General features: G+C 49.8%; 1 protein-coding gene across 1 annotated transcript; it reads left to right on the top strand.

Annotated features, from left to right (window-relative positions):
* Positions 1–2241: 2241 nt before the first annotated feature.
* On the top strand, positions 2242–10648 carry DACT2 (dishevelled binding antagonist of beta catenin 2; the record flags this gene model as incomplete). Its single annotated transcript, XM_080941528.1, has 4 exons — positions 2242–2457; positions 6928–7060; positions 8004–8279; positions 8777–10648. The coding sequence occupies 4 exons, from the start codon at positions 2242–2244 to the stop codon at positions 10423–10425; spliced, it is 2274 nt and encodes a 757-aa protein (XP_080797654.1). The 3' UTR covers positions 10426–10648.
* Between the last annotated feature and the right edge of the window lie 15845 nt (positions 10649–26493).

Raw genomic sequence — 26493 nt, 5'->3', positions numbered from 1 at the left:
GTCCCCGTCATTTCTTCAGAGTGAAATTCTGGACAGACTCGTTTTAGGTCTTCTAGCTACACTGTCAAATTAACTTCTAGGACCCGCCCCCCCCCCAAAAAAAAACCCCATTATACCCATCAGTAACTTAAGAGAACAGGGCTTTCCTCACACTCCCTCCCATGTCTGCTCATCTGATTGGAGGGAAGTTTTCCTCGTTCTGTAAAGGCTATGCAGTGGGGGCGGGGCATAGGTATAAGCATTAGCACTCAAGAATAATCCTATGCCCCAGCAGTGAACAGCTAAAAATGAAATTGGAAAATGGGTTGCAACACTATAAAAATGAAGAAAACACTCAAAACCAAATCCAACACGGGCACAAGGTTTGCTGATGACAACCGTGATGCTTGGTTGAATAAGCTGAAAGTAGTAGGACCCAATCGTGTGGAAAGGGACCAACGTCTGTGCACCGTGAACACTCAACCCAAGGCAGCATTTCCTGTTGACTGACAGGTTCTGGAATACCCCCAACAAGACCCATGCTGTCCTCGTTGCAGAAACTGGCGTCGTGACCCATAAATTCTTTGGACACATAAAGGGGACAGATCAGGAGGCAGGAGTGAGAAGGCACAGGGTTGGCGAGCTCATGTGAGTTCATTCTGAGACTTCAGAACCCACCCTGGAACAAGCACGAATATGACAGAAAATAGAAATCCATTTCCCGTATCAGCTGATCCTCCATTGATCCACACCCCCCACTGTTTCCTGCTCGTGGCTGTGATGTAGTGGGACATGTATCTGCAGAAGAATGAAAGACCACGAGGATCAAGGACAGAGCTCAGCCTGAGCCGAGGAAGGACTTCAGGGAATCGGCTTAAACTATAAAAGCTTAGACATCCGCAACTTCGAATCAGGCAGCGATTTCTCAGTCATCACACAAAGCAGTAAAAAGAGGGGCGGAATAGGTGTGATGAAGTAAACATAGGAGTAAAAATTCTAACCGAGCTCAGTGCCGCGGACCTGTGATCCAGGTACACAGAGGAGAGCCTGGTCTACATGGTCGTTAGAAAGAGCTGCGGTCCTGAGACCCTGTCTCAGAACCAAACAAACCAAAAACAGAGAAGTAAAATGAACAGAAACCTGTATGCTGGAGAAAATATTCTGGGAAGCCTTCATCTGAGAAGGAAATTGCAAGTCAGGAAAGTGTTTGCAGGAGACTCTGGTCTTGGTTACTAAGGAGATCACCAACTCAAAGCAAGCAGAGAACCTGAATGGCCGATTCTACAGGGAAAAAGATACTTTCACCTCCTCCCGCCTCAGGATTCACTGTCACCTACACCCCACAGGCCTGGGTGCTCTGGATGGAGGCAGCGGGTGCCACGGGCACCTTCCCAGCCCTGCTTCGGAGAAAAAGGTGAGCACTTGGAAAAAAGTCTCTTTAGTAGCCACCAGCGATTCAACAATTCCTGCCTTCGTTAGACAGCCAAGAAGGGGAAAGCAGTTCCATCCTGCCTGTGTGCAGGGTTGGGGTGGCAACTTCTTAACTTCTCACTGGAGAAACATGAAGGCTATAGACACTCTACTCGGCCAGTAAATTGCTGCAAAATGGACGCGCCCGGAAGTCTAACGACAGCAAAAGACCCGGATAGTAGGATTCCACCCAAGACATTGTCCACAGGAGACCGGTGGGGGGCTGAGCATGGTGTGAGTAAAGGAGGCGGGGGCGACAGAGTGTGCAGCTTCCTGCTGGACTCCAGACAGTGTTGCTGAAGTGACCACCATGGTGAGAGCTGCACTCCTCAGGAACTTACTAGAAGCTCCCTTAAAGGTGCGTAGCATGTGTGTGAAGCTGCACTCAGTAAACTGAGAGGCGAGCACGGGTTTAGCAAGTACACTGGGAAACCTGGTAGAGGATTTTCCATTTTAATCAGCTTACAAATAGGAATGTGATTCTTGTAATGTGACTTTTTTTTTTTTTTTTTAATGTAAAAACCTTTCTCAGCCTATGCCCAAGCTCTCCTCTGTCCCTAGGCGGAGGGACTCTTGGCCTGCCCTCTTGAGATCACAGGTCCCAGGGGCTCAGGGGTTGGGCGAGGGTGCGGCCGGTCGACAGGGCGGGCCGGGGGCGGCCGCTGTGACCTCGGGCGTCGCAAACACCGCCCTCCTCGGCCAGCGATAGGTCCCACCCCACCTAGGCGACCTGCGGTCGGGGGCGGGGAGACGCGGCGGGGACGTGCGGCGCGGCGGTTGAGCGTCCCGGAGATGTGGGCACCGAGCGGCCAGGGGCCCGCGGGCTGGGACCGGCGCAGGGTGGGCGCTCGACTACGAGCCGCTCTGGCCGGGCTGCAGGAGCTTCAGGGGCTGCGCGCCACGCAGCAAGCGCGCGTGCGGGGAGCCCTGGGCCTGCACCCTGCGCCAGGGCCCCGCGGCCAGGAGCTGAGGCTGGAGGCGGCGCTGGCCGCGCTCCGGGAGCAGCTGGTAAGGAGCAAGTGGGACGTGAGCGGCCAAGGGGGCGTGCTGGGGCGCGATCGGGGCGCAGTTGCGTGGAATGTGCGAGAGGAGAGGCCAGATGCGCGGCTGCGTGGGGAGCGCGCTGCGGGGTGCGAGCTGGAAAGCCGCGCGCAGAACCCGGGGTTCACTGCGCACCACCTCAGCGGCTGCGCGCAAGTCTGGCTAGACACAGCGCTGTTGTGGTGGGGATGCGTGGACTCCATTCAGCCTGGCAGGAGTCTGCGCACATCCTGACCTCATCCAGGGAGCAGGTCACCTGGCTGCACAGCGTGAACTTGAGCCCCAGGGCACTGTACTGGGTTCGCTTGGGCCACTGCGGAGTCTTGCCGGCTGAGAACCATCTCTCCGAGACTGCATGTCACCTGATCCGTGTTTAAAAAAAATAACACGAGTGTCCTCCGCTCTGAGAGAGGGGACTGGTGGCGCTTTCTCGGCTACCGGCGCTCAGCGAGTCCTTTGTAGACCACTGGGGGCCCCAGGAGTAGAATTGCGACCCGTTTATAGAAATAGCACGAGATTTCCCCCCTAGTACTGCAGTGGTTTTTAAAGAACAAAATAATGCACACTCGAAAGAGTGGGAAGGAGTTGTGACCATAACTCTTAAGTGGGATTTCTTTCTTGGTGAAATTTGGATCTATCTTGTTGAGGGTAGCCCTTGGTAAAGTTCAGAGCGAAATCGCTGTGTTCCAGTCGGCTTTAGCTCAGAATAGTGTTGGGGGTTTGTGACTAAAGAACCAGGAAGTCCAGTGTCTGAGTCACTACTCCCCAGGACACCTGGAATCTTCCCTGAGTGTAAGATATCTGGCTGAGGGCGGAATCCAGCAGGCGGTCCTCTCCAGTCTGAGATGCCCAGCTGCTGCCCAGAGAGGGTTGCACCCACAGGACCAAGGCATTACAACAGGTGCCTGTCTTTCCAGGGACGCCACACTGCTTCACGTGACCTCAGCCAGGCAGGCACACTGATGAGTTACAAGCATGACCCTTAAGGTTAACGATTAACTCTCCCGGCAGCAATACACAAACCCAATCTGTGAGCCCTCGCACTCCAATTACCAGCAGCCTGTGGAGAGATCAAACAAGCTTTTTGTTGACACACACACCCCCTCCTCTCCGGGAGACCAGGAGGAACACATAGGCTTTGTCTTGAAACCTGGTTTATGGGAAAAGAGAAAAATAATTGAATTTTACATGGCTTTAACGCTTCACCATTTTTCTCATGCCGGGTGGGGGTGGATGGGAGCAATGCTACTTGTTGAATAAAGAAGATGGGGAAAGAGCTGCAGCTCACCTGGTCCCCAGCCCTTGTTCTGGTGTGAAGTAGAAAGAGCCCTAAACTCCTCAGCATCTCTCCTGCAGGGATTCTCAAGTGAGGATGGGCTTAGCATTTGGTGTCCATCAGATGGACCACATCCTGCTAATTACAGTGTCAAAAGTCACAAAGAGAACTCAGCAGTAGCTGCTTAGAGGAATTTTGTTTGCTAGATAACTCAGTGACCCTTGATAGCGGAGACCAAGATAGACTTCTCTGCTAATGAAATCCCATGCCCTCTGACCCTTGACCCCGCAGTCGGCTACAGGTGGCCCATTAGACAGTAGAATGCCTCATGAGTGTTTTCACAGAAACTCGTCACAGAAAAGTGACCTTTCAGGCCCACACGTGGGCTTAAGTAGGAGCACTTGCTGGACAGCACTGTGCTAAGAAACTGAAACATTCTACCTTGCCTCGGCTACATCCAGGAGAAGAGGTGTCTTGAGACAGGATGCAGATGACATGGGGATCATCCTGCCCCAGGTTGACAGGCCATGACTTGTTCTGAAAGTGACAGCCATTCCTTCCCTTGGCAAGCTCAGGTGGTAATGCCGCAAGAGCAGGCCACTCTGATTCCGTAACTGTGACTGGTGTTTTCCTTGGACCAGCACACACAGGGGGCAGATGGAGGTCAGATGAGAAACAGATAAGGTCAAGAGCAGGGGCCTGCCAGATTTCTCCAGGGTCACAATCAACTGTGTCATGAGCCAGATCTGTGAGCAGGGCCCTTCACTGCCGTCTGATGTGATGTGAAGTTTGCGGGAGGCCGTGAAGGGGTAGTTCATGCATAGTACATTTCCTTTGTTCACTCTTAGCATTGGAGGAGAGGAAGGAGGTCTCTTAGATACAATCTCTGCATCCTGAACTTTTTTATCCTACAAATATTCATCAAGGTCTGGTTTTGTTTGGTTTTGGTTTTGGTTTGGTTTGGTATTTGTTGTTGTTGTTGTTGAATTGGGTTGGTTTTCTGCTGGGGTTAAAAAATGGTAAGCACCCACAGAGGAAGGTAAAACAAAATCGGATTAATTTCTATGGGATGGAGTGAACCGTTTAAAGGAATCAACCAGCTCCCTTTGAGTGACACCCTAGAATGGCAAGTCTTTGACTTCCCCTCTGGGAGATCTAGTGAAGCCCCAAGGTCCTAGGCCTGTCCTGGAGCCCAGGGTCTGCGGGTATACTATCTCCTCTACTGGGACTATGTTTAGTTTTCCCATGCACCAGGCCTCTGTATCCTGACCCAGCTCTGGGGGATTTACGTAAGTTCTCCAAAGCCTCTGTGAAATTAGCATGAAGTTTGCAGACCATAGACGGGCTTGGTTCTGGGAAGACTTGTACAGCCTGGCTTTGTGGCCAGCTGAGCTCCAGCCTGGCTGGTCACAGTGGCTTTGACCATTAAGTTCAGCGTAAGGCAAATGATGAAAACCTGAACCAGAATTAGAGGGAGTCTTACGGAGAGTGGCATCAGTCCTGATGGTGGACTCACAGCCCAGCAGAGGAGCCCTAAGGCTACTAAGGACACTGGGATCTTGAGACCTCAACCAATAATTAGAAACTAGCTTCAGGGGCTGGCTGAACAGGTGTTCTCTGCAGAGCAGCTGGTCCCGTTGCGCACACGGGGGTCAACCTTCGTGCAAGGCAAGCAGCTGGTCCTTTGAAGAATAGAAGCCCAGATTGAGAAAGACAGATAGACACTTGCCCTCCAGAGCGGGGCCTGGCAGAGGCATTTTATGTCTGTGGGCCCTATGAATTTAAGGTAGGATTTTACTGGAAAAATCCGTGACAGCCCCTCGATGAATCCTGGTGTCAGTTTCTGAGTGGGTGGGAAAGGGACACCCATGGTCTCTACCCCTCGTCATCCCAGGAAGGTTTGTGAGGATGGAAGCAGGTTTTGGACCAGGTGTTGGTTCTGGAACTTTTGTTCAGCTTTGTCACCAATGGTTTTAGGAAATAACGTGGTACTCCGGTACCCTCCCCCCCTCAGACCCTGTGTTAGTAGATTTGGGGGTCAGAGCTTGGGAGCTAGCAGCCCTAAAAAGCCAAGGTGTGGGGGGGGGCACCCATCCTCAATAGGCTAATCAAACAGCAGGTCATGATGGCAAGCTGAGAAAGGACATTTATTCAGTGTGTACACATTGAGAAGAGGGATCAATACAAAGGTCCGGTGTCCCCCAAGTTCACTCTTAGGGTACTGACATGAGTATAGATAGAAAAAGAAGGAAGAGGTGAGCAGTCCGGAGCGAGGTGTGGTCAGTCTGGCATTGCCCCAGGTGCCTGGGAGCGGGTAGGTGGGTTGTCAGACTGGAGGTAATCCCTTCTTGGGGACAAGTCTGGGCTCCAGGTGGCCACTGGCTCGTTTTCTTTCTACCAAGATGAGATTCTCAGGAACTCCAAATTTCTTGATGCCCTCTGTCTCTTTAGAATATCTTCTTTCCAAAAAAAAAAAAAAAAATCCTGCAGGGGCGAGTGCACATGTGGGTGGACCCCACCCTGAGTCAGCTCCTGGGGGACAGTCTGAGCCAGCTGAGATTGGCAGCTGTGCCAGCCCCAGCCAGCATCCCACTCAGCTCCCCCTGGCCCTGTACTTTCCACCACAAATGAACAGGAAGTTGTGACTGCCAGTGTCTTGTTGCTGGTAATTTGCGCACTGCTGAGGTTCTGACTTAGTACCCACTGGAAAAGTAGTCGTCATGCTGGCCACTGGCCAAGCCACACCCCTGTGTCTGCCTTCAACTCCCTGTTACTTAAAGGAGAAAAGATGTATCCAGCAGACCTGGAGATTGGGGAAAGTGCAAGGCTGAAAGAAAGAAATTGGTTTTTATCAAACATTCAGTACTGATTAGTTTATGTATGTGTACACAGAACCCACTCCCACTTTGTGTGAACTACTCTGTCTGTCTGTCTGTCTGCCTGCCTGCGTATCTGTGTACCTGTGGGCACACACCAAGGGGTGACAAAATCTTTAACTGCACATTCCGTGAGACTCAAGAAGTGGCTTCCCACCTGTTAGCAGCAGATGCCAGTTAGGTGTGCTTGACATGAGTTTGGAGTTTGGGTCTTGCTGATGTTTGTGATAGCTCTGTTTCACCTTTGGACCTGGGTTTTATTCTTCCTCCTTCCTTATCTCCTAGTCACGACTAAGGAGACAGGATGCTGGCCTGAAGACCCACCTGGACCAGCTGGACCAGCAGATAAGTGAACTTCAGCTGGATGTGAGCAGGTCACCCTGCGAGGCCTTGGACAGTGACAGCAGGCCCAGCTCAGGTATGGCTGATAATGACTGGATGTCTGGGAGCCAGGCAGCCAGGACCCTACAGCAGTCACTGTCACCCCTCATGGACAACGTGTGACTTGTGACAGCTTCAGGCTGTGTCCTCAGCTGACCTCACAGTTGGGAGGCCCCTTGGGCAGCCTGAGAAGTGTCCTTGACTGAAGACCTGAAAAAGCTTTAATTAAACATAATTAAATAACACACACACACACACACACACACACACACATTATAGATAAAATATATAGTATATGAGTTGGAAAAAAAATCTTCTTTCTGATAGTATTAAACACGCCATGGATGCTTGGCTTCATTGGATGGCTGTCGACCATGTGAATGGTTATTTTATAGACCACCTACTTTATTTAAATATTTACTATAACGTGTTAGCCAGTCACACAGAGATGTCCCCTCCCCCATCCCAGAGGTTACAGAAGGACATCATTGGCAGTCTCTGCTGGCTTGTGTGACTAGGTCACTTTTGTTTCCTTAATATTCTCTGAGTGGGTTGAAATTTGGAAACAGGGACCCCTGTCTTTGGGTTACAGTGGTCACAAGACAGGTGTGACAGTCTGGGGGTCTCATCAGTACTCTTGGTATTGGTTTTTGAAGTCTAAGCTGGGATGCACTAGGCACCTAGCAATCCCAGGGGCTGAGGACTTCCAAGAAGGAAATGCCTCTTCAGTTGCATGTTTAAGAGAATACCCAAAGCAATGAAGGCTCCTTCTGAGTATAACTGCGGGTCAGTTGTTCCCAGAACCACTCACAAGGTTACCAGCAGAATCTGGAGCATTCTTTTTCTGGGTCCATCCCCGCAGGCATGCCTACTTGCTCCTCACCCCTCCCTGTGGTAGTAAAAGCAAGAGAAAGGAGCTCTGGATCTTCAGGCCAGAGCCCACTGACTAGGATATACTAACCACTGTCTGCTCTGCCCAGGTTTCTATGAGCTGAGTGATGCCGGGTCCTGCTCCCTGTCCACCTCCTGTGCATCTGTTTGCAGTGACCGTCTATCCCCCTCCCTGGGCAGCTGGCTGCCTGTGCTCCAGCCCTCTAAGCCCAGGTCTGGCATGGGGGACTGGCGACCCCGCTCTGCTGATGAGACCACTGTTCCTGCGTGGAGCCCACAGCCCACAGAAGATAGCAGGCTTCTACATGGTGCGGACAATGCAGGCCGGCTGAGGGGCATGTTCCGGCCCAGACCAGTGTCTACAGGTGAGAGAGGGCGGCGGGAGGGGTGAGGGACAGCAGTGGGGGAAGAGGTTAAGCCTCACAGGGAGTGGGAGGTAGGGGATGGGATTTTAAATGACCATCTGGAAGATGGGAGGAAACATCCGAATCACATCTAAACGTGGCACGTTTAGACTGACAATCAAGCCACAAGCACCCTGCACGCCCTTTGTGATATTCCAAGAGAAAAAGATGGAACTTGGACCCTTCCATTCCCCTCACACCTGGGCTCCATTCAGCCTATGTATCTGTGTGGTAAAACCCCTAGTTTCACTATCAGGCTGTGGATGCTGGAGCAGTCAGCTGTGCCAGGTAGCCTCTAAGCAGCGGTTAAGGGAGGGCACTGAGCTGACATCTCCTTACCTCAAATAAAAGAGCAGGGACCCCCACACATAAGAGCTGGGTCTCTACACATGTCTGTGGGCAGCGGGAATTTGGCATCTATATCTGCATTGACAGGTTTCTCATGGTCTCATTCCCAGGCGATCTCGAGAGAGTCCTTCCAGCTGAAGTGGGGCTCCAGAGAGCTGGTACTGAGGCTGCATCCCTCCTGTGCCAGGGGATAGAGGTCCCAGCCCATGCACTGGACCCCAAGTACCAGCGTGATCTGGTGGCCAGGGGAGGCCAGGAGGTGTACCCATACCCCAGCCCTCTCCATGCAGTGGCTCTGCAGAGCCCTCTCTTTGCTCTCCCTAAAGAAACTCCATGTTTTGACATCTACTCACCTCCCCAGGAGCCTCCTCTGGTCCCTGCTAATGAGAACAGGACTCAAACTGAGCCGGCCTGTGAGCTGGGCTCAGCCGAAGCCTACATCCACAGGCTGTTGCGTCTGCGGGGCCAAGAGCACCCCCTGAGAGATGTGGGTCAAGAGCAGGGAGGCAAGACAGTTGCTTTTCCACAGAAGCCCTGTGGCCAGAGGTCAGATGGTACAGGTCAGCTCGAGAAACCAGCCTGTGGGGATGACAGGGGAGGACTAAAACTAAGTAGGGGTGCTGCCAAAGACAGCCTCAGGCAACAGGGGCCTGTGTCCCTTGTGGGTTCTGAGCCCCTCAGCAGCCCCCTAAAGGAGGAAACCATACCTTGGAATTCCTGTGTCCTTGGAGACAATACTGTTGGCTCCTCCCCCTGCTCCCAGGCCCAGCAGTCTCACCATGACTGTGGCCAAGGACCAGTCCTGTCACCATCGAGGGTGTTGGGCCCTGAGAACCCGTCTCTGGCCCCAGGGCCCTTTGAAACCTCCCCAATGAGGCTGAGGATGGGCTCTCCCCAAAACAAGGCCATGAAGGTCAGAAGAAGAGTTAGCGAGAAAGTACCACGTCTGGGGAAACAGCTTCCACCACATCTGGAGAGACCGCGAGGCATTCACGCTGCGTTGCCCACAGAGCTCGACCCCTCCTCCAGACCCCAGCAGGGATGTCTCAGCAGGAGGCCCACACCAGCCGGAGAGCCTCCTGGACGCTCCTGCTCCGAATCCACCCTTTACCCCGTGCCCTTCCTTGTCCCCCTGGTGGTGGCGCAGAGGGAAAGTTACCCAGCATCATCACAAGCTCTCTACCCAATGGAGGCAGCCCTCCTCGGCTCAGCAGCCAGGCGGAAGCAGCGCAGGTGGCAATCCACTATGGAGATCTCAGCAGCTAAAGCCCGTTCAGCCAGCCGACCCGGGCCCAGTTTGGGACCCCCTAGGTCCCCAGCCAAGAGAGCAGGTGGTCCCAGGGCCCAGAGCAGGCCCACACTTGCCCGTCAGGATGCCTGTGCGAGGAGTGAGTCAGACCCCTCAGAGCACTCTGCAGAGTGCGCCTCACTGTTTCACTCTACCATTGCCGAAACCAGCGAGGACGAGGAGGCAAGTGACCACACTGCCAACCGCTTTGGGGACGAGTCCAGCAGCAACGATTCAGAAGGCTGTGTCCAGGCCAGCCGCCGCGGCCTGGCACTAGGCAATGCAGCGGCTGGGCAAGGGGAATGGGCTTGGCCTCGGGTGCCCCCTCAGCAGTCCCCTCGGGCCCCAGGAGGCACCAGGCCACCCCTGCCCCCTGTGCCCAAACTGTGCCGCATCAAGGCCTCCAAGGCCCTGAAGAAGAAGATCCGAAGGTTCCAGCCAGCAGCCTTAAAGGTCATGACCATGGTGTGATGCCAGCGTTCCAGGACAAGCCTGGGACTCCAGAAAGTGCCATGTGATGTGGTACCCCCGTGTCATGTGAGGAGCAGGCGGAGGGTGGTACCAACCTGCTAGTTTGCTTAGGTTTCTCAGTCACCTTTACAGTGGTTGTGAGTCATCTGGGGTGACATTGCCTCTGGCCATTTTCATTGCATGATCCAGCTATAATTTGGTTCCCCCATTATACTCTGCCTGCTTTGTGGGGAGAGGTCTCTACTAAGACAGTCCTCCCCAGAGACATCTTAGAAACATGGCATTCTGTTAGGGGGAACTAGATTTGCAGTTAACTTCATATTACAGTTGTATGAATAAACCCCTACACCATGCTGCTGGTATAGTTGCAAATAAAAGAACCACATTACCTTTCTCCTCAGCCACTGTCTTGTCTTCTCCTTCCCAACATGGGCCGTGTGCAGACCTGAGGCAGGAAAGGCATTTTGAGAGTAAAGCCTAAACCCTGAATTCAACACAGGTGAACTGAGTAGGAAAATTTATAATTTTTTTTCTCATGTTTGTAAAGAAAACGATGTCTATTTTCCAACCATTCTTATGAATGATAGGTTTTCAGCTCAGCTCTGCAGTGCCACAGCAGAAGGTGACTTTCTGGACCCATTACATGCTGCCCTAGAGGGGAAAATGGGGGTGTATTTTATGGGGTTCCCTTCCCCTTCACACTTGACAGAAGCCTTGAAAATAAGCCAGGAAGACTGGCTGAAAATACTGTTACAGTAAGAATCACACTTAGGCTAAATATTCTTATAGCAAGAAGCTCTATAAAGGGTGAAGGAGGGAGAGACTTCAAAATGGACCAGGGTTTAGAACAAATAAGTAAGCTTCCCTTGAGCAGGGGGAAGAGAAGGAATGCTTTGGCAGTTTTGAGGCTGAAAGCAAGGGGCTTTCCCTGCAAACCAGTCCAGAGTTCAAACATTTCGAAGGGGCCAAGAGAGCAGTTTCTGAAAACCAAACATCCCAGGTTCTGCCTGTGCCTCCTAGGATTGCTCGAGCCAGGGTATCTGTCTCTCTTGTACTTTCGTTGGAGTTTAAAGAAAAATCAAAAACCAGCATGACCAGGATTTTATTGTGAAAGATATGTTTTGGCTCATGTCCTCAGAGGGCTCAATTTATCCCAGAGAAGGAATAACAAGACAGTCCAGTTCACATCATGGCAGGCCAGGTAGCAGAGAACAAGATGGGAAGTGATCAGATAATATACTCCAAAGGACCAGCCTCCAGTGATTCAACTTCCCCAAGCCAGGTACTAAAAGCAAAAGTTTTCAGTCTTCTCAAACACCATCAGCAGCAGAGGATCTTTAAAACATGAGCTGTGAGGGATGTTCCAGATTCAAATCATGGCATTCTACCTCCTCAAAGGCTCATGGGCCCAGAAGGCAGAGTCCACTTTCAAAAGTTATCACAGCCTTACTAGTTCCAGCATCATCCACAAGTCTTGAGTCCAGAGATCCTAGGCAATATCCGCTTTGAGGCCCTGAAAAATAAAAGATAGCTATATACTTCTAGGATCTAGCATACAATACTGGGTGTGTTGTTAAAATGTTCTAATTCTTTGCCCCATTGTTCCTGGGGTTATGAGAAGCCGTGGTTTGGCAGAAACCTCACCTGTGTGGCTACTAGGACATGTCTGAGCCCCGACGAAGCTGTCTGGGCCCCTGCCCATACCCGAGGCTGTATCCTCAGTTATGGCTCTTCTAAAGACGTCATGAGCTCCATGTAATGTCCGTGCTCTTGCTGGACATTGTCTCTCTTCAGAGATCTGCAAGTGGGGAGGACTGGGGGCTCAAGGGTACCCCATGAAATGGAGGCATCTCTCTTCCTTCTTGGGGACATGTGCTGTTCTAACAGCTCAGCTGTGTTGCTGACTGCTGACATGGGATTAAATAGAGGGACTGTGATGGGCTGGGATTACTCAATCTCGTTAACGATGTTCATCTTCTGTAGCAGAGCCGCCTTGATTTGCAAACCGCTCAGGTGCCAACATGTCACCAAAACTTCTGCACTGTAGCCAGGAAGATGTGGGCCTGTCTGACCATGCAAATGCCATCAAAGCTCTGGAGCTGCAAACAAAATGTGTGCTTTCTCAGCTTTCTCTGCCTCAGCTCTCATTGTGGGGTGTGTGTGTGTGTGTATGTGTGTGTATGTGTGTCCATCCATCCCCTTTTCTCATTGAAAAAAAAAAACAGTCTCCAGGGAGGCTTAGTTAAACAGTCATTCGATGAACAGAGCAGCAGGAACACATGAGGCCCCAGCTCTTGAGCAGTGTTGGCCAGGGGACCTCACCGCAGAGGATGAGGTGGGGATCCTGGATGGAAAATGACCAGCAAGATGTCTGCTGAAGGGAGGATCAGAGCCTGGTGGGTGGTGGAGGCTGAGGCTCTGGAGGGAGGGCTCTTGATAAAGTCAACAGCAGAGCTCTGGGCAGGATTGTGATTTGCAACTAAGTACTCAGGTCGCCAGAGAAGCCCCTTGACTTCTCTGAAGCCAGGCTCTAGAAACTAGCAGCACAAAGACAATGTCCTTCTGAGCCTGGCCCCAGCACATCTGACTGGAAGTCGGTCAGATATTTTAATTTTTTCCAAGTGGTCAGGACACACCGCAGGGTCAGGATGGGTAGACAGTCTGAGCGCGCAGGCAGCGGGACACTGTGACACGGAAGTGGAAATCTGACACCAGTGATGAATGACTATTTGGAAGCCTTTACAGACTGGTGACTGGCAGAGCTCATGGGGAAGAGGATTGACCAGCAAGCACGTTTCTGAGCAAATCATTTGGCTTCCTCTGGCAGAAGGCAACGCTCTCACATCATAAGGAGTGTGAGACAGTCCACTCTGTAGACAGACATGAATGAATATTGCCCTGGAACAAGGGTTTGAGTTGTTCAAATACCATGTTCTAATGCAGTGACAGTTTTCTGCAGTCTTCCTATCAGCAGAACAAAAGAAGCCATAAATCAAGGCTCTTTTAAAATATGTTGGTGGGGACACCAGTAGCTGGGTTAGAACAAAGCAATAGCATCTCTACCTCAGATGTCACTCAGATGTCACCCAATGGCATGCTTGGCTTTGGGGTTGATGAAATCTAAGGGTTCTGTTTGTACATTCCAGAAGGATTTACCTAACAGCCAGGAAGATGTTAGGCCACATACAGAGCTGGGCAGTAAGTAGCTATTTGGAGGATCTACGGTAACCCAAGCTCATTTGTCTCTCAGCCAGTAACATTCCATCTCTCCACGGTCACCGAAGTTCTAATCAGTCAATCAGCCTTGTAGAATGTTTAACATAGGTGTGGCCTTTTTTTTCCTAAGAGCTTCAGTTCACATATTTTAGAGCAATTTTCTTTCAGACAGACGTATCTACTCCTGGAAAGAGCAGGAGCCCTCTGGGCAGCGATATGGGGACTCATGGGTGCCTTGGGTGCTCTGGCTGTTGGATGAGCACCCCGACAAAAAGCCCATGGCAGTCAGCAGTCAGCTGAGGCATCTGGCTTGGGCTCTTTTGAAACTTTTTATAAGTTCTAGTGTGTTTGAATTCAAATAAAATCTTATAAAAAGAAAGCCAAAACTAATACAGAAATTAAACATGTGTTATGGTAGTTTCTAAGGAACTTAATTATGACATTAGTGAAAGTAAGTACTCATCTCTCTTTAATGAATTGCAGCATTTAAGAAAATGGGCTTAGGCCAGGCATGGTGGTGAAAGCCTTTTATCCCAGCATTTGAGGCAGAGGCAGGAGGATCCCTGTTCTTTATGTCCCTGATGATAACCAGCTTCCTGAAAGTCATAGTGGGAAGCTCCAGGGGCATGTATTGGACAGGTTGGTTCCTGGGGAGGCTACAGGTATGGGACTGAACTCCCTTCCCACCTCAGTTTCCAACTGTTTCTATACCCAGCCTCTTAGAAGCAGGAGGGCATGGTTAAATTTGTGTTTAAAAAGCCTCCTGGCCCCAGTAGAGACTGGTTGTAGGAGAGTCTGTCTCAGTGAGGCCCAGGCCCAGGAGAGGGGACCCAGGGGATTTAGCTCTAGAGTCACTGTGACCTTCCCTAGGCCTCTTGCTGTATATAGGGCCATGCAGCAGAGGCGCAGACAAATAGTACCACTGTGTTTGGGGCTGCTCACCCCCTAGGACACATGAAAATTCTTTCAGACATAAGAATAGCTTTAGCAGGAGAATACTCTACCCAGGATTTCTTTCTTTTCTCTCTTTAAAGATAAAGTTTTTGATGGTGAACAGAACAGGGATGAATGAATTTAGCAGGCTCAAACCTCATTGTTCTTAAGGACATCTTTGTTTTTTTTCTCCACTACATCCCTCATGTATCCTCTATCTTCTATCTTTTTTCTTCAGGCAAATGTCCCTTTACATGTCCCTTTCCCTATGAGGCAGGGTTAGAACCAGGCACATGAGGACCCTGCCATGTCCAGGGTATCTGTGATTCATGCAAACATGGGTGACTATTTCAAGTCATGTTCCTGAGTAACATCTCAGAGTCCAGCAAGGCATCGAGTCAAACAGCTGCACAACCAGGCTAGCCAGCAAATTCCTTTCTTCCCCGCTAAGGAGATAAGCTGGCCATTCTCCAGCTGTGTCCTCAGGGGGTGACCAGAGTTCTGTGTCTGGTGTGAAACCAGATGCTCCCCATACCAACATTACCCTTAGAATAATGGGAGATAAGAGCCAGGCTCCTGATGTGGAATCGTGGCCACTGTTTGCCTACAGGGTCACCCCTGAGCTCTTTAGATCAGGGAGATGGTTGATGGGGTATACATGACGCAGTGTTTCATTGGCTCCAAGGCCTCCTGGAGACAGTGCAGCAGGACCTGTAGGTGGAGAGGCCTCTCTGTAGGCCAAGCTGAACGACAGTCACGCCCATACTGGCCACCTCACAGCTTTCCCTCCATCTGGGGAACTGATCCTTATGGAAGCTGCCTTTGCAACTATGGTTGTTTTCCCAGGTCTTAACATCTCCCTCAAACCATTCACTGATATCAGACTCTCCCAATGTGACACCTCAGGGCTCACTCACCCTCCTGCAGCACCCTGGCTGTCCCTGACGTGAGCGAGCGACCCACAAGCATGCACACACCTTCCTGTCCCCGTGCCAGGTTACACAAAGCCATGATTCCATGCCACAGGCAGGACTGGACAGGGTAGCTGGCACCAGGGATATGCCTCCACCCTTGCTCAGGGCTCACGGGCTGGGTCTTTAGATGCCTCCCTTTGTTTAATGATGCTGTAACCCACTAACATCTGGACACTTTCAGCTTATTCCCTCCAGTCAAGATTTGCCTCAGCAGGAGCAATGGCCAATTTGGGATGCCTTGGTCCTTGCCTTTTGCATAAAGAGAGTCCCCCTCCCCGCCCCCCTAGAAGTGGCTGGATGCACGTGGCTTTTTCCAGGTCTTCTGTTTTGCAAACAGGTGAGAGAGAAGCTTCATAAAGAGACATCTCCATCGGGAAGGACAGAGGTACCTAGAAGAAACAAAGAGACTGAATGCACAGCTTCCAGACAGATACACAGAACCCTGACAGAGGTACTTACCTTTGAGGACCACAGCTTTGTGTTAGTACAGCTGACCGAGGACAATGACCAAGGGACAGAAGAGATTCCTGACAGGGAATGGGCTAGTGTCTCCTCTGCCTTCAGAGGGCTTTTCCCACAACATCCTCCCTGCTTTCAGTCTAGCCTAAGTCACAGATCTCTGCCCTTGAGCCTCTTCCAGGCCTGCAGCTACTGTGTCCCAGGCTCTATCACAGACAGCCAAGTCCAGCCCTCGGCAGACTCAGGGTTCTCAGACAGAGGTGATCAGGAGCAGAGGCCGGCTCAGATGCACTCATTGTGGGTACCCACATGGCTTTAGACCAGAAGGACCATCCTTCCGTTCTCATTCCCTGGACTATAACTCACAGGACCCAGCCACTTAGTCAGCCACGTCAAGGTCTCTAGTGAGGACAACTGGGAGCTGAGCCCATGCAACCCATTCCCAGCTCTCTCCTCTTCACTGTGCTCTGAGCTTCCCTTCCGTCTCACAAAAGCACAGGACCACACAGACATGCACTGGCTGCTGAGAAATGAGCACAAAGGAAAAAGTTGTGAGCTATTTGTAGCTTGTGAGAGCCAGTAGACATTAAAATGGTAAATTTAAGGGTAGGGAAGTGTAGAAAGATTGCCTGCCATGTCTGTTTGATTCCCCAACACTACAATAAGTAAACATTGATATATAATAGATATACAGGTAGGTAGATGGTAGATACATGGATACACACACATATGTATATGATAAATGAAACATGGGAGAAAGGTAAGATGATATTTGATAAATAAAGATAGATAATTGGTAGATGAAGAGAGAAAATTGTGTGTGTGTGTGTGTGTGTAATCATGGAACACAATGAAGATCACCCATCCCTGATGTGCACAGAGGGAAAGCTCCCCTTTAAGGGAACACTTTCTAGAGCTGCCAAGTCCCCAGAAGCTGAACCATAGGACTTATAGCTCTGAAGGTGTGAGGTTCAGATGCCAGGTCTCCCCAGGGGTCCCACCCCCTTCCTCAGCCTTTATGTGCCTGACATTTGTGTCTCTCCCAAGATGACCTGTTGAAATCTTTGCTCCAGATGAGATGGTCTGATAAACTGGGACTTTGTGAAAGCAGTTGGATGGGTCAAGGGGTAGAGCCCTGGTGAATGGTATTAGCACTTCCATAAAAGGCTCCAGGGAGCTCCGTAGCCCTTCCCATCATATGAAGACAGAACTGGGTGTTGGGTGACCTGGGAAGCATCACTCACAAAGATCTGCTATAGCCTGGAGGCCAAGAACTTCATGAATTCACTGTGTATTGCTTCTAAGCCACCTGGTCTGTAGAAATGAGCTATGGGTGACCAAGGGGACTGTGACTTGGCACTTGTTGGTGACTGTGTCATTTCTTGGCACATGGACAGCACTCTCATTTTTCCCCTGGGCAGTTTAATGGCAGCCTTGCTTCCCTTGTCCTCGGCCACACAGTGTTCCCTCTTCTGTCTTTTTCTTATTACAAGGACATTGTCATATAGAATTAGTGTCTTCTCTTGTCTCTCAATTAGGTCCATTCACAGCAGTCACCGGCTCTGGTGTGTCACAACACATGACTCTGGTGTGTTGAGATCCTGGCAAAGACAGAGCCTCTGGGCTCCTTGACTTAGGCAGGTGTGCAGTAAGTGTATGGACCGAGGCACCGTGAGCCAATCACATTGCTTTCCCTTGTTGGCAAGGCTTTCCCTTCCAATCAGCTGCTTGGGGAACTTGGCCTGAGATGCAATAGGGGTTCTGGGTACTTCACTTTGCCCAGAGAACAACGGTCCAGAGAAACTCCCAGGTAGAGCACACAGCTGTTAAGTGAGCCTCCACCAAGCCACAGTACCTCTCTAGTTTGGTGAAGCTTGATGTCCTCTGTTTCTCTATTGACACACAGAATTGCCCTTTACTGTCTTATAATTTCTGGGGCTTGGAGATAACTCAGTTGGTAAAGTGCTTACTACACAGCCATGAGCACCTGAATTAAATCCCAGCAGCACCTGGGTAAGGGTTGGTACTGGTGGCATGTACCTGGAATCTGAGGAGGGAGGGATGGGTAGATCCTGGGGCTAGTGTAGACTAATCAGTAAGTTCTAGACCCCAGTGAGAGACCCTGTCTAAAAAGAATGAAGCAGACAGACCTTGAGGACTGAGAACAAAGATTGACATCTGATCTCCACATATTAACATGTACACACATACCCACACACTCATGGGTATATGCATAATGAATAGATAGATAGATGATAATACAGATGATAGATATGTTCTTATAGTTTTTCTATTTCGGCAAACTTGACTCTTCTGTTGAGAAATATAAAATTGTTACTTGAAGTAAATCTGGTTTTTCCCAACCCTACACAGGCCTTCACCATTCAACCTATGGCTATGGCTCAGCTATTCCAGGGTCTGTCTTTTCTGCTTGCTACAGACATGCAACAGGTCAGTGAAGCCCTGCTTCCCAAAGGCCAAGCATGTACCAAGAGCTCACAGAGCTATCTCCACAGAATCTGCCGAAGGTTGGTTGTGGTTTCTTTCAATCACTTGTCTCTGATTTGTGATGATGAAGTCACCTCTTTTTGCTGACATCTGACTGGTGAGCCCCCCATTCTTGGTGCCATAGTGATTGGTCCATGCCATTCTTCAGACATAGCCAGGGCTACCTCTACCATAGCATTGGGATGTATGGAGTGGTCCAGTCAGGTGATGCAGCCTATATCTAATCCCCATACAACAGTTCTCTCCTGTAGTCTCCAGAGCTGAGGACTTAATCCAGGAAGGAAAGGCTTAGCACAGCTTCCTTAGTTTTCTCCAGGCTCACAGAATGGGGCAGCCTAGAGGAAAGACATAGCTAATCACCCCAGAATCTACAGCAGCACAGGTGGAGAAGTAGAACCTGAGAAGTCGATGACTTGCCCAAGGACCAAGCAGGTGGAAGACTGATGAGGGCCAGGACTAATTGGTACCACCTGCATGACTCACCAGCCACCTCCTGCCATTCTTTCTGTGGCTTGGTATTGTGTGGAGCTAGGAGTCTTTGGATCAGGAAAGAAAATACTAGGGCTTGCTTGTAGGAGAAGCCCAATGAAAAACCCTTTTGAAACTCTCCAACTGCCAAGGAGTGGCTGTCCAGTGAAATATGCAGCTCCTTTCTTTTGGAAGAGAAAGAATGCAGCTACTCTCTGAACAATGATCTCTCTCAGGTCCTGGACAGCCCAGGAAGTCCACAGTGCACCAATTCTGTATTGTTGGACACACCAACCACAGCTCCTAGCAAATGTCACCGTCTTAACCCCAGCTACATGCAAGAGTGTTTGCTTTCCCTTACTATATTAAGAAGACAAGAATAAAATGCAAAACGATGGAATATATTATATTTTAAGAAATGGAAAATACATCTTAGGAAGCCAAGAGCATGATGTTGAGAGTACGTGCTGAATTCTGTGTGTGCTGAAGTTCTTGTGGACTCCCTGCTTCTGCGGCTGTCTTTATAGGGAAGGCTTTCTCATATGCATTAACATAGGGTTTCTTTCTTAGTTTCAGCCAGTACCAGCTTCAACCTTTAGCCTGAGGTGTTCCTGCTGACTTCCACAAAAAGATAAAAAACAAAACAAACAAACAAGCAAAAACAAAACAAGCAAACAAACAAAAAACAAAACTAAATCCATCTTTGGACTTGGGTAAGAAAGTGATTTCTAAATCCCAGAGGCTGATCCAGGGCCCATGAAGGCCTTGCTCTGGAAGACTGGGTGGGGCTCCAGTAGCTGAGAGATGGAGGAATCCTCAATGACAAAGTCATACAATGGAAATGAAGTGTTCCATGTGAGTTAGCCTCCTGGGGGTACAGAGAACAGAAAGTCTGGGACCATGATGCTGTCAGAGGCAGCAAGGGCTTTAGCTTGATGGTGGTAGGCAGGAACTTGCTGCTGCTTCTTGGAGCTGGGTAACTTGGGAATATTGCTCAGACCAGCTGATGTGATTTTTCCCGGTTTCACAAAGACAAGGTAGAGCTTATATTAAAAAAAGAGTGGTTTGGCCATTTCTTGAGGAAACACAGCTGCAGTCTTGATCTTGGCCATCTATAACTACACATTTCTGGGTCTCAAGAGGTACACACTCTACCTTGTAGAACACTGGAATAATACAATTATTACAATTTGATTATTTTTACAGTTATGTCCCCCCCCCCTCCTAAGAACTGTGATTTCCAGTGTTTGAAATGTAAAAAGATGTTGGTAGGTCTTACTTGTTGACTTTACCAAGTGGATTGCTTCTGGGTTTTACTCTGGGCAGGGTGGTGGTTGTCTGCTAGCCTTGGGCCAGCAGCCAGGATCTGCATGTGGGCACAGTCTCTGTCTACTTTCACAATTACCTTTGGGAGGCTTTGAAGCCCCAGAAAATGTCCCTAAGGGCTTGTTTGAAAAGCCTGGTTTTGTTCAGCCCATCTATTTTTCAAAGCTGGCTGGGAAAAAGATATGTGTAAGTAAGGTACCTAGTGATTAGCCTGTACACCTGGCCCCGCTTTCTAGAGCATTCCCGGTGATTGCAAGGAGTAGCTGCCTCCCTAAGTGAGGCTCTGAGCAGGGAAAGCCTTAGGTTTTAAACTCCAGCCCCTCCCAGGACCCAGCAAAACCTTTCACTCTCCTTCCTGAAAGCTGCCCGGAGCAAAGAGTCCGATGGGGAGGGGATGTGGATGGGAGAGATCTCTGAGCTGTGGTAGTCTCGGGGACTGTGATAGGGAGGCTGGTGCTGGAAAGAAAGTGGCTTATAAACCACAGAGGCATACTACTTACTGGTCAAGGATGCTAAGTAGCTCTGGCTCAGTGATTCCCTATGCACCTCCAAACTCCACACCCCCAAACCCTGCCCTGGAACAGCAAAGGAAGAAATGCCTCTGTCCTAGGCCCTGGGCTTCTCCATGTTTCTGTATAAAGAGCAGAGCTCCCTGCTCACCAGGAATAGAAACAGGGACTGGAAATTTGTTCACGCACTACGGTGGACCACTGACCATACAAGAAGTCACAAATGCTAACTGATACAAACCTGATATAGCCTAAAGAAAATCATCACTTAATTGTAGGGCCCTTCTACCCCTTTCAGCAACAGAACTCAATTAAAGGACCCTCAAGCTGCTTTCAAGTCAGCGAAGGAGGAATGTGTGGTGCAGATCTGTGATTTCTCAAACACAATGACTGCTCCAGGCAACTAAGGAATGTAGAATGCTGGAGGGGAAAGCTCCTCGACTGATTATTCAATACCAATGGGCCAGCCCTAAAAACATGTGCGCAGAAGTAACATTATACAGATGAGTAAGCTGTATTTATGCACTTAGGCACACACACACACACACACACACAAACACGCACACGCGCGCACACACACACACACACACACACACACACACACACACACTACACATAACAAGTTAAGAAGATGAGGCTATGAATTTGAAAGAGTGAAATGGGGCTGGTTCATGGAAGCTTTGGAGGGAAGAAAGAAAAAGAATAAATTATGCGATTATATTTTACATCTAAAAAAATAGCAGAGAGAAAGAGAAAAGGAAGGCAGGCAGGTAGGGTGAAAGCCCCAAGTGCAGCCCACTGGGAGCCCTGAACTAATATGGAGCAGTCTTTGTGAGTGCCTGGAAGTCTCTCAGCTGGACTGAAGACAGGAAAATGTGGCTCTTTGTTATAGAAGCAAGCTGCCAACTCTGCTCAGCCTCACCCACATGAGGTACAGACACATGTCTGCACCAGGGACTTGTGAGTACCTGGAGTGGCACATGCCAGCCCAAGTGCCCTCATCCTCTCCAAAACTGTCACCCGTACAGTTCTTTACCTCTGGCTGTGTGAACTTGTGACTGCCCATGTACCAGGAAGATTTGCTTGCCAGCACTTGAGCTCAACTCCCCACTATGTGCTGGCTTCTCAGCCTTAGGAGGCACAGCTCCCCACTATGTGCTGGCTTTTCAGCTTTAGGAAGCCCAGGGGATTAAGGTGGGGACAAAAGGACCTTTAATTTGAAGTAGCTGGAAAGTATATAGAAACCATCCAATAAGATGTGGCTCTGTAGAGGTCCCTGTCTGCTGTGCAAAGACTCTGTCCCCCTGAGAATTGGGCCAAAGGGACCATGAAGCAGTGGGGGGTCACACTGCTGGTCCCAGAAAAAGTTAGGGTGACACAGATGAGAGAAGAAAGTACAGAAGTGAGAGAGCGGGAGAAATATACAGATAAAGTGGGCCATATGGTTAGACACCATGTAAATGGGACAGACAGATAGATAGATAGACAGGCTGGACTGACTGACTGACAGGGTGAAATGACCACATACAGGCATGAAGTAAGAATTCAAGAGTAGGGAGACTGGTAAAGTGACCCTTCAGAAAGCACATCCCTGAGATCCCTGCCATTACTCAGGACAGTTCAGACCCACCCTCTCCTGGGCTTTGTTTCTGCAGATGAAGTAAAGACTTAGTCCAGTGGACGCTTCTGCTCCCGTGGGTGCCGTCATCTGCTTGGCTTAGCCTCAGATACAATCTTAGGAAGGCGGAAGATACATTTTACTCTTGTTGATGTTCTTTCTTACTGGGGAAAACCTCAGCTTACTAACAAAGATCAGCAGTCTTGTGCCAGCACTATCTACAGACTGCAGACAGATGCTGTCCGTTTGTCCTTTTCTATTGCATCCACACCACAACGTCCACCACCTTGGGGCTGAGGATGTGGAGAGTCTGAGTGATACACATGCCAGGGCCAAGGAAAGGCTATAAGAGAGCGGAGAGGGGCTGCTGCCCTGCTGGCGATGTAGGAAAGCACATCCAGCAGCAGGGGCCAAGGCTCAGCTTTCTCCTGCTGTTTACTGATCTGAAGATTTAGACTCCCACAGAGATCTCCATTTCTTAAGTTAAACAGTCAATTAAACAGGGCAAGCTGAACAGCCATGCTTGTTAACCATTAAACCCGGGGAGAGAGAATCAGCCCACTCTGGCTTCCACTGTGAGCTGCTCATGGTGCCTCAACCTATGGCTGCGTTCCAGTAAAAGGTCAGCATCAGCCTCAGAGAGGAGCCATGTCCGTGTGCCTGTGCCCTAAACTTCTTCACTGCTCTCTTGTCCTGGATGACAGTCAGTGAGGAGGGGTTGTGCGGGGCTGGGGAGGACTGACTTGCCCCTGAGCCCAGGGTGAAAAGCTCTTTCACCTGCCCCGGGGACATTACTGGGGAGTTCTGAGGTCAGAACAGGTTTGAGAATGTGAGAGAGAAACAGATGCTCACCCAGGTTTGGAGAGACAAGCAAGGACACGTGGGGCTTGAGACTGAGGTGTCATAGACAACAGGAGCTCCCCAACTGCCAGCCCATGGCAAGAGCCCACAGTATTGACAGGACTGTTACCAGGATGCCAGAGAGAACCCAGGGTCTCCCGCAGCAATATGGTAGTCATCTGCACACTTTTGACTTCCACCAAGTCCCTGCACTAGCCAGTGTGGACAATGGATCCTGCATTAAAAAAAAAAAAATTCTTTGGAGGCTGGAGAGATGGCTTGGCAGTTAATGGAGTAGTGTTCTTGTAGAGGACCTGACTTTGGTTCCCAGCTCATGACTGCCTGTAACTCCAGTTCCAGGAAACCTGGTACCCCTGGCCTCCTTGGGTGTGCATATGTGTATACACCCATAGGAAGACTCACACATAATTAAAATTCATAACATTGAGTCTCAAAAAGGAAGACAGAAAACACTGAACTTCAGGGACGAGAGAAGTAATACCGCCCCCATACTGCTGTTCTAAACACAAACAGGACCAACTGCCAGTCCAGGGGGTCCCTGATCCAGACCCCACCCAGTAGTGCACCTGGGCTCTGTCCTGGAACAGCTTTGAGGGTCATTGCTTCCTGCTGCCTCCTACATCATACCCAGCCCCTACCTTCCTGGCCCCGAAGTTGCATGTTGAATTACCACACACAAAGGAACCGGGCAGTTAACTAGTTTGGACGGAAATTGAGAAGCAGAGAAAACAGAGCAAATGCATTAGGCCAATAGTTACAGCCACCTCGGTGGAGGAAGCAGGCCTCAGCTGCAGGAATGTCTGATGGTTGCTCTGTAAACAGGGGGCTTAGAAGAAACATCCCCACCTACTCCGCCCTGCTCAGACTTGCTCCCTCCATGGACAGCCAAGTGCAGAGCAGAGCGTCCTGGATCACAGCTATGGTAGAGATGAGCATGTAATTCACCGTGACCACATTCTATTTTCAAGTAGAATATGTTGCTTCAACTCCTACATGGGACTATTTTAAGGTAGATTTCTCTTAAGCTATATGTATAGAAGGTTTTTTTTTCACACATGGCTTTTCTTAGGAGACAGAGAGAGAAAGAGAGAGGGGGAAAGGGGGAGGGAAAGGGAGAGAACAAATATAATCAGTGTGCGATTTGGTCGTAAAAGGAGCTGGAATCTGTTTCTGCTTCATCCGGTCTGCAGCCATCACCTGGAGGCCCTCTGCTAAGGCAGCCAAGCAGTTAACCTGCTTCATGAGAAAGAGGGGCTGTGTTTGGCAGCAGGCAAGGCCTTTTGCAGTAAGACATTTAATCGACACTCACAGGCCCATTGGGTAGGTGAGACATGAATACACTGGTACCTATGGCTTTTAAAGTGAGCCCAGGATGAAAACTCTGGAACGGAAGAGCCGGGAGAAGACAGTCAAGTGGATGGTCACTGAAAGGCGTTTTCCAGTCTCTAAGATGACAGCTGTGCTTTCGGCTTCCAGGCTGACGACCCTGCAGGGCTGCACACAGCACACAATGTCCTGTACATCCTACAAGACCACTTCCGTCAAAGGTCAGCCCAGAGCAGGGGGTTGGTCCCATACCACATGCCTTCTGATGTTTTCGTGCGGCTGTGTGCTTTGTGTCAGGGATGCAGGATGCCTGGGAAGGACACACGGAGAACAACCCCAGCATACCTCCAGCTGATGGGAACATTTCCTTCATGAAACAGAGACGGGAAAATCAGGTCATTTAAAACCAAGCAACTTCCTATTGTGGGATACGGTATTTTATTCCTTGGACCGTGAACTCAGAGACCTGCTCTGCCTCCTGTAAGCCCCATACATGTCCTCCTCCTTAAGACCCATAAATCAACATATATCTACCCAAGGGTCAGGATTGGTTGGACTTCAGCCTTATCCTATGGGTAGAGCCACCAGCCTGTTATTTCCGATACCATGTGGAAACACTATGCCACAGCTGCTACTGTTAGCCATGATGACCAGCTCTGAGGTACCATCTCTGTTGGACCTATGAGGAGGTTCTATTCAGCCATTTGGGCCCATCCCAGTTTGGGAAACAGATGGTACTAAGCTCTGTTTAAATTGAGCAATAATCTTTTCTCATCTCATGGGCAGATTGTCTCCTTCTGGAGTTCTGGGGTGCAAGATTTTCCATAACAAACCTCTACACCCCCGCCCTGCTGTATCTCACTCTGGCTGGACAGCTGGGTGGGCCAGAGACAGCATCGGCTCCCAACCTGGCTCTTCTAAAAACGAATCCCACCCACCTCGCCTGTCTGGTAGAAACACCTAGAACAAGAGTCTACTCAGTTATAATCAGAAGGCAAATTGCAGGGGGCATGAATGGAATATGAATTATACTCTTCACCAGCAGGTGGGCACAGAAATAAGACAGAAGCCGCTCCATCCTTCCCCAGAGCCTGTTATGAGGCCGACAGATCTTCAAGTTAGCAAGCCCAGGATTGTTGATATGCCGAGGCTGTTGGCAGAAAAAATCAGTGGCTTTAGTGGCTAGTCTCTCATTAGCATCAGACTTACGCATGAGCCCCACAAACCTGTGCTCGCAAACTATTCCCACCAAAAGCAAGTTGTGTGAAGAAAGGGAAGATTTCAGTTTTTCCTTCCAGGTACTAGCCCATCTCTAGGGAAAGGAGCTCAAAACCAGGGCAGCCCTATCTCCAGCTTTGACATCCTCTGATGTTGCTTGTTTCGTGACTAAGGGAACAATGTTTTCTCACACACAAAAGCCTACCTATGCAAAGTCCTAAACAGAGTGACCTCGGGACACGTCTCCTTTCGTTGCCCCCACAGTAGCAGGGCTGTGTGACTGAATATGTGTTAGCGGTTTGTGTGTTGTGGTTGTGCACATGTGTATGTGTGTGTGTGGACATGTTATTAGTGTGTATACTGTGTGGTGTGTGATGTGCATGTGTGTGGTGGTGTGGTGTGTGTGTGTGTTTTGTCTGGGTATCAGTTTTATATGATATATATATCACATAAATATATATAGAGAGATAGAGATATAGATAGATAGATAGACAGACAGATAGAGTGTGGTGTTTCATGTACATGCATGAGCAGATACAAAAGAACCTATGATTTCCTGTGTGGGCAGAACACCCCAGCTCCCGTGACTGCTTCCCTGGTCTTGAGTAAAGCCCTGTGTTCTGCAAGGCCACAGATTTCTTTTTAGAGTGGA

Source organism: Micromys minutus (assembly GCF_963924665.1).
Source record: "Micromys minutus genome assembly, chromosome: 30".
Taxonomy (NCBI): domain Eukaryota; kingdom Metazoa; phylum Chordata; class Mammalia; order Rodentia; family Muridae; genus Micromys; species Micromys minutus.
The sequence above is the reverse complement of the archived record's forward strand: the minus strand, read 5'-3'. Positions and strand labels throughout refer to the sequence as shown.